Here is a 13,495-nt window from a genome sequence, read left to right on the forward strand (position 1 = left end):
CTAAGATAACATTAATGTGCTCTCTTACAGTGCTTACAGAATAGATACCTCAAATATACTCGATGACTGTAACAGTCCATTTTTTTTCTATGTAACAAGCCACCCCAAAGCTTATTAACTAAAAACAAATACTACTATTGTTATGTTTTTAAACGGTAGCCGACTGAAAAATCAGAGGAACTGAGTCCCCGTTTAAAAAAAGTTTATTGTGCCGGGGCGAGGTTCCCCCGTCCAGGTGCTCAGGGTGCGGGCGGGGGAAGTCGCGCCCCCCTGGGGGCGGTGGGGCTAGATACAGGCTAGCTAGTGGGGGTGCTGACGATGCCTACGGGGCCTCCTGTGGTAGGTTAGGAGTTTCGCGTGCTTTAGGGCCGGGGGCATAACTACGGGCCGTGTGCAGTGGGCATAGGCACGGGCTGTGTGCAGTGAGGGTCCTTTGTTTGTCAGGCCAGGTCCTGACTGGCTGAGTTTGAACAGCTGGATGCCCGGATGTGCACTAGTTTTAGTTCGGGTGGGGGCCTTCCAGCCAGAGGCTACCGGGCCAGGCCTTACACTTATTTAGCTCTAGATTTTGTAATCAGCAATTTCAGTTCTTTTGGTCCAGTCTGGGCTTGGCTGATCTCAGCAGGGCTCACACATGGCCTGGGGTCAGCTGGAGACTGGGGCTGGCTGGTGTATGCAGGGTCTCAGCCGAAATGATGCGGGAGGTCTCTGCCCCAGGCTCTCTCACCTCCCAGCAGGCTAGCCCAGGTTTTGATGGCACATTTGGGGAAGGGAGAAACAAGCGTAAAAGTTGCGAGACCTCTTATGTCCTAGGCTTAGAACTGACCCAGCTTTTGCAATCCAGCCTGATGACAGGGAGGAGGAGCGAAGGGAAGATTGGAGGTCACATCCCAAAGGAATAGTTATCCAAGGAGACTTTTTCCCCTGGAAAGTTCTCCAGCAAGGGAGGCAGTGAGGCTCATCCTGTTCAGGAGTGGCCCTGGGGTAGCTAATTTATGCTCACTGAGAAGGACAGCACATTAGCATATTTCTTCCTCTATGTGCTAAAATGCCAAGCCCCAAGATCTCTATTATAAATGACACAATTAATTCCCTGGCAAGAAAAAGTCAAGCTCACCAACCTCTCTTCTCTTTTTTCAGAAGCTAGTAAGGACAAGCAGGGCAGTTGCACCAATGTGCGAAGTGACAAAAGATATATAATATAAACATGAGAAATTAAGAGAGGTCATTGGAATACTAAATTCCTATAAAGCAAAGGCTTCTTTTTAATGTCATTAGCAAATATCAATGGAAAAAAAGCAGGATATAAAATAACTGATCCTGCTTCATAACAATCTAGAGAGAAAAATGTTTACATAGATACGCATAGAACAACTGGGAAGATCCATACACTACAATATTAATGGTGGTTGGTCACTTTTTACTGGAATTAGAGGGGATTTTTATTTTCTTTTTCTACTTTCCTGAACTTTCCCAATTTTCTATAATAAGCCTTAACTACTTTACTAATCAGGAAAAAATATATATACAGATAATAATAAAAAAAACCCACAATGGATCCTAATTGCTTTAACATTTAAAAACAAAGTCCTATGTTATTTGCTTGTGTTGTTAATGGCATTTGCTGGAACTGGGGCTTCTGTATTTTTCCTTTAAATTATCCTGGGACATTAATTTGCACATTGGGGTCATTAATGCTTAATTTCAAGTTTATCAAATAAGATGCATTAATTATTGCAAGCTCCTTCCATTTGTATCCAATCTCTCACTTCTCTAGGTGCTCAAGAGCTCAAGCCCTTTAGAAAGCAAGAACCCAGAGGCCATTACACTGACTATTTTGCACAAATGACTGTATGGAACTGTGATTTAATATTTTGCTCTTGGCTTTTATCAAGGGTCGACATACAGAACAAGCCTGCAAAGAACATTTCTGTATCTTTTGTAAAACTGCTGCAGAAGATTTAGTTATATGGTTCATGGAACTTTCTATGGAGATCCCCTCAATAGATTTCCCTTGTGCGTGATATAGGGAAGTTTGGTTTTCATGATACACTGGCATGCTTCCTGTTAGGAGACAGTATGATGAGATCATTTATCTTGTTTTCTTTCTGCATTTGCTGCTGGGAAGTGTAGAATCAAATCTGATGCTCAAGTAAGGCGACTTCCTTTAAGCAACACTTTCTAGCTTTGTGAATAGTATCACCATGTATCCATCTGGATGAAGCCAGAAACCCCAGGTAACACTCTAGAGTTTTCTGTCTTCTCACCGCAATTTCCAGTCCTGCAACTTTTTCCTCCCTCCCTCCAATCTGTCCACCTCTCCATAGTTCTTTAATCATCTTCTTTGTTCAGCCACCATCATTTCATGCTTAGATTGCTAATGTGGTCTCCTAAACACTTAGGGTCTATTTTCCTATCCCTTGAATCTGGGCTGGTCCTGTGACTAATAATATGCAGCTGACTGAACGTGGCTGACTCGGTGTTTGGCCAAGCAGCCTTATATGCTTCCATTCCCTGTCTTGGAACCCTGCTGCTGCTGCCATGGGAACAAACCCAAGCTAGCCTGCCGGGTGACAAGGCACAGGCCCCTCCATCTCTCGGATCAACAACCTGTTGTGAGTTCAAAGACATGTATCTTAGATTTAAGCCATGTTAGGCCAGTCAGCCCAGACAACCCGCTGCTAAATTCTACAGAGGCCAGAGCAAGCCCAGAGGATCAGCGAGCTTGGTCCAAATCAGCAGACACGCCTAGTTTAACAGACTTGGGAGCAGTAACAAAGGCTTATTGTTTTAAGCTCCTTCCTACCAGCTAAGGTGGTTGCTGACAATACTCCTTGGTATCTTTCCTGGAAGCTGACCCCAGGTGACACCCTCTCCATGCAACACAGGAGTATGAACAGGTAAGCCTCCTGAGGGTAAGGGGCAGTCTGGTCTGTTTCTCCAGCAGTTTAGGGTACAAACTTCAAATCCACTTTGAAGGACAGAATACTGTGTGCCTGAAGTTTTAGGTGACCAAAGCCCTCTTACATCCTTCTCATCTTCATTCTAATTCTTCGAGCATTTCTTTTCCAAAAACAAAACCCAAACCAAAATTTAATTTACTTCATTTTCACTGGACTCTACTCAAAGAATCCACATTTTGCTTGCATTGGGATCCTTTAAGCTAGCCCAGTGATTGGCTCTGGAGTCTGCTGGTAACTGGCTTCTCCATGACCTCCAGCAACTTAACCTCACTGAGCCTCAGTTTGCTCACTTGTGAAATGGGTGCTGTCATTCTCTTTCCAAGGATTGTGAAAGTGTCTTCATTCATTCATTCTATGAATATTTATTGAGGGCCTCCTAGGTGCCAGGCATTGTTCTAGAACTGGGGACATACCAATGAACAAAAGGAAGGGGGAAAAGTCTCTATCCTGTGAAACTTATATTCTACCAGAGAGAGACAATAAACAAACAAACAAAAACAAAGAATAAAACAGAGAATTGAGTAGAGTGGTTGAAGATAAGTGCAGTTATGGGAAATAGAGCTGCGTGAGGGGGATTGGGAGGGTGGGGAAAGGGTGGTAGTAGGAGGCCTGTTTTTAAACAGAACCCTCAGGTGGTTGCCTATTAAGAAAGCAATATTTGAGGCAAAGCTTGAAGGTGGTGGGAGTTTGCCTGCAGATATCCCGGCAAGGGCGTCCAGGTAGGGGGCATGAGCAAGGCAAAGGCCCCTAGTTGGGAATGTGCCCAGGTGGGGGCGGGATGGGGGGAGGGTTGTGGAACCTGTATGTGGCTGGCGTGGGGTACTGGGGAGGAGCAGGAGAGGCCATCACCGAGGAAAGACGCTGGGCAGACTGTTGGGGGCCCTGTAGGCTGGGAAAGTCCTTAGGTTTTACCCGGGGTGAAATGGGTAGCCAATGGAGGGCTTGGAGCAGAGAAGTAGTTTGTAGTTTGTTCAGCACAGGGCCTGGAATAGAACACATGCTCAGCACAATCTAGGTTTGGAGCAGGGGTTGATTTTTAAGTTATCTACCCTCCATGTTTCTGTCTAGAAGGAGACAGCAAGGCCCCTGGGAGAAGTATAAGCTGTGGGACCTGTTGCCTTGCCAAAAGGGCACCTGTACCTTCATGTGGCTGATAAAGCCTGCCCCTTTCCATACCCCTTGGCTGGTAGACACAACTCTAGGGGAGCAGGTAGGCAAACTCCTTAACGGCCACGGAACCTCCCGGGAGGACAAGAGAGCAGATGCCGGTTACCCTCTAGAGGTATTGCAGTAGAAATCTCAGTAAATGACAACAGTATCGCCTGAAGTCAGCTACCAGGAAAGATGCCAAGGGCGCTCAAGGGGAGCATCCTTAGGGGAAGAGGGAGTGTCGGCTATCCTGTGAGTTTAAGGTTAAGCTCTAGAAACTTAGGACCCAGATCTTGGGTACTCTGGGCCAAGTTGACTGTGAAATTGCCTCTAAAAAGTCATGGAGACCCATAAGGGTGCCTGGATCATCCTGGGCTTTGCCGGGCAGGAGCCAAGGAAGCAGCACATTCGGCAGGACCAATTTTCTAGATTGATCCTACGTGGAAAACAACCTGAAGCCTGGCTCTGCTGCAGCTGGTCAGTTTCTCATCCTCTCCGGCCTGGCACTTGGACACAGGCTTGATCCCTTTGGCGTGTGTGATGGTTAGGAAGTTTTACAGACTCCAGGAAAGATCAAGTTCTTAAAGCAAATCTATTCCTGTGAGTGTAGACTTGCTGTGGATGGGGCATTGTGGTTAGGCTATTTCAGTGGAGGCCTGTCCCAGGGGAGTCTTAGTCCTCTTACTGGAGTCTTTTATAAGACGATGAAGACAGAGAGGAAGAAGCTGAAAGGAAAAGGACACAAACACACAGACGTTAAAAGAGAGAAACACACAGAAGCTCAGAAAGAAAGCCACAGACGAGCAGTCAGAAGCTGAAAGCAATAAAACCCAGGAGAGAAGGACCAGCAGACACTGCCATGTCCTCGCCTTGTGACAGGAGTCCTAGGTCAGCAGCCACCTTTGTTCAGGAAGAAGGTATTGTCCCGTCAATGCTTTGATCTGAACATTTTCACAGCCTCAGAACTACAGACTTGTAAGCTAATAAATCTCATTCCATCTCTGATCTATTGCATTTTGACAACACTAGCAAATTAAAACAGAGTGGTAACACCTGGAGGGATTCATGAACAACAGGGAGGCAGGGGAAGAGCAAAAGGAGAGAGAAAAGTAATGGGCATGCTGTTAATTAGACAGGTGTAGCTCGGAGGCAATAATGTAAATAGTAAGAACTGACATGACCTTATCTGAGCCCTAAAGTGCTGCTGAGGTCAAGGCAGTGAAGCTGACCCTTGCTTCTTTCACTATTATCTGCCTTCTTTAGTGTGCCTGAGGGAGCCTCATCATTGCTTTATTACACGGTCGCCCACCTCTGTCATGGGGTCTCCAAGATTCAGCCCCTGCTTTTGGCCAGGCCACAGGGACCTACTGAGGTGGCACAAAGTTGGGAACCCTTGCCCAGGGGAGCCTCTGACTCTCACTAACCAAGTGACCTTGGTGAAGTCATTCAGGAATAGTTAGCTTCCAGAGCTCTTAAAGCAGCACTTCTTAAGCTTGGATATGTGTGTGAGTTCCTGGGGCTCTACTTCAAATGCAGATTCCGATTCCTCAATCTGAGATGGCACCCAAGAGTCCTCCCTGGAACCAGCTCTCAGGGGATGCTGAAGCTACTGAAGGTGAGGATCCTAGAGCGCCTCTAATGGAGTGTTTGCAATGCTGGCTGCACATTAGAATCACCTGGAAAGTTCAAAAGAGCTACAATGTCAGACCCTACCCATGCAAATATCCTGATTTAATTAATTTGGGGTGGGGTCTGGACATTGGAGGCTTTACAAGTCTTCTGCAGTTATTCTCTTGTACAGTCAGGATGGAAAAGTGTGAATTCAGTCCATGTTCCTCATTTTGTAGGGCTTTATTTAGGGGCACATGTAATTTATTGTCCAAGTTGGAATGCATTTGGGATGTCACATGAGAGGAATCACATGTAATAATCATGCAGGTTCAACAGGCATGAACCAGGGCTGTCCTGGGCAAATCTGCACAGGTGTGTGGCCAACTTAACCATAGACCTGGTAGCGGCACAGCCCTGCCCAAGGTCATAGAAGTCATTTGTGATGGAGCCTGCATTTGTATTCAGGCTTCTGCCTCCCAAATAAGTTCTCATTTCACTTTGTCATAATCGTAATTAGTCTGTGAAATGGGAATGAGGAGGCCGATTTTATTGAACCTGATTTAAGGTTACCATGAAAATAAAAGGAAACCAAATCCAGGTAATTGTGCTTTCAAGAGTTGAGCAGCTCAGTGGCAGTGGAGGTGTTCTTAAGGTTGTGAGTCTGTGGTTGCCAGAGCCAGCCTAGGATCTGCCCCCCTTAGAGTAACTGCAGCTATTTGAAAAGTAAATCACACACGGGCTTATTAGTAAAATAACCTTGACAAAGTGGAGAAGAGGGGGAGATGGAAATCAGAAAGGCATTTAATAGAGATGCATACCATGTCCTGGCTCTGAGCAGAGCACGTTCTTCTGGTAAGGGAAGATAAGAATCTCAGAGTGCCCCACAAGCTAAATGGGAATCAATACCGTTGCCCCTAAAAATAATGAAGTTAGTGTGATATGTAAATAGGAGCCTGGTATATTTAAACCATGAGGTCATTTTGCACTGGGCCTCTCGGGTCTGAGAATGGTGTGAGCACAAAGGGTAGACGTGACATTGGGATTAAAACTGTGGGGGGAGAGGCTGGTGGAAGGCCATGGATGACGTCTTTTCCAACCTATGTTTTTTTTGTTTTGTTTGCATGGGCAGGCACCGGAAATCAAAGCCAGGTCTCCGGCATGTCAGGTGAGAACTCTACCTGTTGAGCCACTGTGGCCCACCCCCAACCTACACATTTTGCAGATGAAAACCCAGCAATGGAAAGTGAGTTAGTCAACATCTGGTTATTTTCTGTTGGAACTAAGACTGAACTTAAGATCACTCCAAATCACTCCAATATCTAGTCCCCTATGTACTGATGGCAACAGAAATACTGGTTAGGACTTACACAATAATAACAATCGCAAGGCCATTGTCAAATCCCCAGAAAAAAACTAAGCATGATTCTCTTTTGTCATCTGTTCAATAATCTCCCATTTGTCTCAAAAGTTAGATTTTTGTGGTTGGTTTGTTCAAATCAAGAGCTAAATATCCCCCCTCCCCCCTCAACGCTCACAGATATTATAATTGGTTAATAGGTCTCATAACTTTTAATCTATAAGTTTTCCCTCCCTTTTCTTGTGTCATTCATTTGTTGAGAAAAGAAAACCTGGGTCTTTGATAGAAGAACCATGGAAAGAGAAAATCTGGTTTTGTCGAGTTTGCCACATTCTGGATTTAACTGGTGGTATCTTTGTGGTGATTTTTAACATGTCCCTCTATTCCCCATGTCTCCAGTACACTGGTTGTTAGCTCTAGAGGCCTGGTTAGGCTCAAGTTCAGTACTGGAATCCTTTGCAGGTAGTGCCATGTACTTCCCATGATGTCACATGAAGGGAATATAATGTCATGTCAGGTTGTATTTATCAGATACACACCGGTATTTAAAAGTGAAATGACTGCTTTACAAAACTCCAGAAAAAAAGTAGTGGGGAGGGCAGAGAGATGAATCAGTATCCCTTTTAGTTTATGGTATATTGGAGTGGCTAGAGGGAAGTACCTGAAACTGTTGAACTGTGTTCCAATAGCCTTGATTCTTGAAGATTGTACAACAATATAGCTTTTACAATGTGACTGTGTGATTGTGAAAACATTGTGTCTGATGCTCTTTTTATCCAGGGTATGGACAGATGAGTAAACAAATAAGGAAAAAATAGATAAATAATAGGGATAAGAGGTTTAAAAAAATTGGATAGATTGAAATACTAGTGATCAATAAGAGGGAGGGGTAAGAGATATGTGATGTATGAGTTTTTCCTTTTTATTTCTTTTTCTGGAGTGATGCAAATGTTCTAAAAATGATCATGGTGAGGAAAAGACACAACTATGCAATAATATTGTGAACCATTGATTGTGTATGGTGGATGGACTGTGTGTGAACAGTTCTCTATAAAAATATTAAGAAAAAAAAAAGAATGGCAAAAGATGGTCATTGAAGCTGGGTTATGAGTCCATGGACTTCATCGTGCAGTTCTCTCTACTTTTATTGTGTACCTTTAAATTTCTATAACAAAAATTAAAGAAAATGAAAGACTGCTGTGGAATGCCCCTAAGAAGATGTGGCAGATTCAGTTGGTTGCTTCTAACCTAGGACTCGCCCCTCCCACCCTGTTTTTTTCTCTTTCTCCAAAGAGCCCCAGTTTCTTTCAAACTGCTCTGTGCCTGGTCAGGCATGGAGGCTGGCTCCAGCCCCAGGAGAGAAGCCAGAGGTTCTGTGCCGCAGCAGCCACCTGTGTGCGCCAGTTTTATGAGGTGAGCCACGCAAAGCGTTCTGCAGGGGAAATGCCACGTATGTGTCTGTTAGTTTTCATAGACTTTCATCTTTGCAACAACCCGATGCGATTATCATCACCTCCACTTTCCAGATGAGCGTGAGGCTGGGAGAAGTTGCATAGCTTGCCTGGGTCATTAACTGGGAGGCTTAGGTCTATGCTTTAAACAACAGATTCCCCATTTCCAGTGTTCACCACGTCTCCTCTCCAGGTTCAACCAAAATTTGTAATCAGGGGACAGGCATCTAGGGAACAATGAGACAGCGTTTTTGACATTGGAATGCCGCTGTACTGTAGGGAGACACTGTCCACATTTTTCTGATTACAAGAACCACCCAAGGTGCTTGTTAAAATGCAGATTATAATAGAGAAGTGGTTGGATGAATAGATAGAATGATAAAGCAAATGTGGCAAAACATTAAAAGCAGGTAGATCAGAAGATCTGAGTGGCAGGTATGTGGAGTTCTCGGGATGGGTTTTGTATTATTTTTGTGACTGTTCTGTAAGTTTGAAGTTATTTTAATAACATTTAAAAAGGAAAATGTAGATTCTAGGGAAAAGGCCTGATGATTTACATTTTTAACAAAATGCTCCCTTTCCCCCGTGTAATTCAAACAATTACCTCATGGTACTGAATATAAGCCATGGCACAGCTGATTTATTAGATCTATGTGGAGAAAGGGATCTTAGAGCTCCATTAATGCCCGATTCCTCTGAGCCACTGGGCAAGTGAGTCCTAATTGCAGATACAGTGGATGCATTTGGAGGCTGTCCAGCCAGCCCAGCACAGCCCCCGGGAAAGGCCAGGCCAGCCTGCTTGTACCTTGAACAAAACAAAACTTGCCTCCCTGCCCACAGTTGAGTGGATACCTGACCACACTGAACCCAACAAGTCCTTTCTCCCAAGAATTTTAAATAAGAGCAAAACTTCCGGACCAGCTGTTGCTGAGCACCAGAGCTATCAATGCATGTGAGATTATAGTCAGTGCATGCAGAATCATGGGGGTGGACAAAACAAAAGTCTTATACAAGAAGTCAGTTGAGGGAGAGGAAAGGAAGGGTATGCGGGGAAGATACAAGAACTCAATTGAGGGAGAGGAAAGGAGGGTATGCGGGAAAGGAAGAGGCAAAGAAAGGCAGGGGAAGGGTGTGGGGAGCTAGAACAGCAGTGGAAGTGGAGAAGTGGGAGGAGGGGAGAGAAAAGGAAATGAGGGTGCAGTGGTTTGAATAGTAGCCCCCCAAAAGACATGTCCACATGGAACTTCAGGATGTGACCTTATTTGGAAGCAGGGTCTTTGCAGAACTACTTAAGGATCTCGAGATGAGCTCATCCTAAATTATTTGGGTAGGCCCTAAATCCAATGACTGGTGTAAAAGAAAGGGAGTTTGACACCCAGAGACACAGGGAGAGGGGCCTGTGAAGACGGAGGCAGAGATGGGAGTGATGCATCCACAAGTAAAGGGGTACCCGGGATTGCTGGCAACTACCAGGAGAGAGGAATGGGGTGGTTTTTCCCTCAGAGCCTCCAGAGGGAGCAGACTTCAGGTTTCCAGAACTGTGAGTGAGTAAATTTCTGTTGTTTTAAGCCACCAAGTTGGTCATCATTTATTAGGGCAGCCCGGAGAAACTAATATAGGGCAAGAGAGAAAGGACAGGGAGGGACGGGGACAAAAGGAAAAGTGAAAGAGAGGGAAGAAGACAGAAATGAAGCAGTGATGCAGAGAGGAGCAGTGGAACATGCCCCGTCTCTGCCCCATGCTGGCGTAGCTGCCCCAGTCCATCCACATGCATCTGAGGATGCAGCCTGCATCCTGAGATTACGCTCCTGTGTCCCACCCAAACCACCTTGAAGGTGCATCTTCTCCTCACACCATGGCCTACCTGCCCCCATGGCGAGGGCTGCAGAGCTGAGACTGGTGCCAGGGATAGGGCAGGGGCCGCCAGCAGCTGGGGGCCCCAGAGGAGGTCATGGTGGCTGAGCTGTGCCCCTGGGAAGACGGTAGAGGAGGTTGCATGGGTGGCCCACTGCTCTTTGCCTAACGACACAGCAGGAAGGCTTTGGGTCCATTCTCCACATGGTGGCCCGTGGTTTCCTGGGGGAGTGGTTTCCCAGAAGCATGCTGTAAATGTGGATAAACCACCTACTCCTGTCACCTGGCCCACCAGTGGCTGCCTCTAAGGGTCCAGGCCTCGGCAGGGTGGATGGTGAGTGGGAATTCTTTCCTTGCCTGCCGGAAGGCACCAGAATAATGTCAGTGAGTCCTCAGGGTCTTACAGAGACAAAGGCCCCTGTGGTACATTAAAGTCTATACCCCAGTATAGACTGGCTCTTAATCTTAATCCCATTCCTGTGGGTGTGAACCCATAGTAAACAGGGCCTTGTTTTGGGGGGGGGGAGGGGAGGGGAGGGGTGCAAGGGCCTGAGTCGAACCCAGTTCTCCTGCGTGGTGGGCAAGCATTCTACCACTGAACCACCTGTGCACCCCAAAACAGGACCTTTTAAAAGATGTTTTTAGTTAAGATGTGGCCAATTGGATCAGGTCAGTTCTTGACCCTATTGCTGGAAGCCTTGTAACCAGAAGCTAGATGTCAGAGGGAACTTGGAAGAGGAAGGAGAGGCCAGTGCCATGTGCCTCGCCACGTGACAGGGAAAGCCCAAGACGGCAGGACCGCAGGCAGCCAGCCCCAGGTCTCCACAGCTGCCGGCAGGAAAGCATCCCCTTGCTGAACACCTCCATTGTAGACTTCTAGCCTCAAAGCCTTAAGCCCGTAAACTATTTGTCACAACAGATCAGGAACACTACGACAGCCCCCCTCTCCCTTTCTCTATGATGCAGTGTTACTCTTTAGTCTCAGTAATAGCAAACACTTTTGAAGTCCTTTCCATGCATCAGGCACTCAGCTTATTTTATAGGCAAGCTCCCTATGAAATATAAGTACTCAAGGCTGTGATCCTAACTAGAGGGAGAAACTGAGGCAGATCAGGACCAGGGGGTGGTAAATCCCCTTCCAGGTCACCCATAGATGAGGGCCACTCTCAGGATTCCTGCTCAAGTGTGTTTGACCCCAGGGGACCGTGCCTTAACCACAGCTCAGCAGCCTTTCTCTGGGACAATTCACAAAGCTTTGTCGCACCCTGATTGTTATCTAGCAAACAATGCTAGATATTTAGCAGGATTTTAGGGAGGAGAATGAGTAATTTAGCAGTTTTCAGCTTCTTAGCCCCGAGGTGCCTTCCTGGATCTACCCTTATCTAAACCCAGATATCTCCACGGGGAGCCTTGGGAGAAACAAAAGAAATAGCAGAGGAAAGCGTGAGGAGAGGAAGGTTGAGGAAATTTTCAGTTCACTCTAATGTGAATGTCTGCAAAACAAAGCCCAAGGTAAGCTTATTTATTTCCTTCCCGTCTTTCTGTCCATTCTTCCCCTGACTTCCTTGGGTGTGCATTAGAGCTCACCACCCAGCCCTTGCAGTCTTCCCGGCAGCCCAGAGCTCCCACCCCACCCTGGGTTCATGGACTGCACCTGAGCATTGAGTCAGGTCAGCTGGGCTTGAGCTCTGGCAGCTGCAACCTGCTTTCCTGGGCCCTGGGCAGGTAGGTCAGCCTTGCCTCTCCTGGCTGCACTGTCCTCATTTGAGGAACTGAGACAATAATATGCATCCCAAAAGCTGTACTTTAAATGTGTGCAGCTTCCTGTCTGTCAATTATTCTTTAATAATTTCATTTTTAAAATACGACGGTCTGTCGTGTAAGGATGCATACTTAGGTACCGCCGGCAAAGTCAACAAGAGTTTGCTGTAGAGGGAGGGAGAAGATTGACTTCAACAGGACCCGGTGGCTTCTGGGGTGCTAAGACTCACTTTGACCTGGGGAGTGCTTAGGCAGGTGCTGGTTGGTAGTGCTTTGTTAACCCCCATGTGTATGTTTTTGGTGTTTGCCTATACAAATGTTACGTTTCACACCTTTAAAAGGGCTAAAAGTAATCAAGTTTGTTGAACAGGGTAGTCAGACCATACGTTTGACAACCTTACACATAGTAAGTGTGCAGTGAGCAGGGACCCAAGGAAGGGCTCAGAGGGTGGTTATGCCAGGACCCTGAGAAGCCCAAAACAGAGAAAAGGGAGTAGAGGATGACTGAGGGAGGGAGCCGGAGGTGAGTGTGGGATGGGGAGGAAGAAGGGAGGAGAGGCAGAGAGCTGGGGACAGGGGAGGGGTGGAACAGCGATGGGGTGGGGAAGAGAAGGGAGGGTGTGATGAGAGGCAGAGGTGCAGGGAAAGAGGACGGAGTGGGGGTGGCTGTGGGGTGAGGAGGGGTGAGAAAGGAGTGGGGTGTTATGGGTGGGGAGGAGTAAGGGAGTGAGGGGTGGCTGTGGGATGAAGAAGAGATGAGTTAGTGCCAAATGCATGGGAAACTGAGACATTTATTAAGAATCATCCAATCTTGAATAGGGCGTGCGATCTTGTTTATTTTCCAGGTTAAAGTGATGCCCTGATATATCCCAGAGTAATTTGGGCAGTGAATAAAAAAGCATTTGCAAAGTCCCCTTGGGGGACTGAGGAGAAAGGAGGAAATACTCAACTTTCCCATTTGGGGAATTCTCAATATTCTCGCAAGCAGTGGGGACAACCGAATCAATAGGCTGAGCCCTCAATCTTGGGGTTCGCCCCTGTGAAACTTATTCCTGCAAAGGAGAAGTTAAGCCTACTTATAGTATGCCTAAGAGTCATCCCCAGAGAACCTGTTTTATTGCTCAGATGTGGCATCTCTCTAAGCCAAGTTAAGGCAGGTGAACTCACTGCCCTCCCTGCTAAGCAGGACATGACTCCCAGGGGTGGGAATCTTCCTGGCAACATGGGACAGGACTCCCAGGCTGAGCTGGGATTCAGCATCATGGGATTGAGAAACCCTTCTTGACCAAAAGGGGAAAGAGAGAAATCAGACAAAATAAAGTGTTAGTGGCTGAGAGATTTCAAATAGA

At 46.5% G+C, this 13,495-nt stretch overlaps 1 protein-coding gene across 2 annotated transcripts in view; it reads left to right on the top strand.

The window, feature by feature from the left end:
• Nucleotides 1–2,567: 2,567 nt before the first annotated feature.
• LOC143657854 (uncharacterized) overlaps nt 2,568–13,495 on the top strand; it is a 68,251-nt gene continuing 57,323 nt past the window's right edge. Inside the window, exons 1-4 of one of the 2 annotated variants that reach the window (XM_077130354.1) lie at nt 2,568–2,900; nt 5,649–5,727; nt 6,853–6,888; nt 8,374–8,493. In XM_077130354.1, the coding sequence (XP_076986469.1) occupies nt 2,878–2,900; nt 5,649–5,727; nt 6,853–6,888; nt 8,374–8,493 (258 nt within the window). In that variant the 5' untranslated portion in view covers nt 2,568–2,877. The remainder of the gene's footprint in view (nt 2,901–5,648; nt 5,728–6,852; nt 6,889–8,373; nt 8,494–13,495) is intronic. The other variant, XR_013162981.1, reaches the window with a different exon arrangement.

The sequence above is a fragment of the Tamandua tetradactyla genome, chromosome 15 (assembly GCF_023851605.1).
Source record: "Tamandua tetradactyla isolate mTamTet1 chromosome 15, mTamTet1.pri, whole genome shotgun sequence".
NCBI classification, from domain to species: Eukaryota; Metazoa; Chordata; class Mammalia; order Pilosa; family Myrmecophagidae; genus Tamandua; species Tamandua tetradactyla.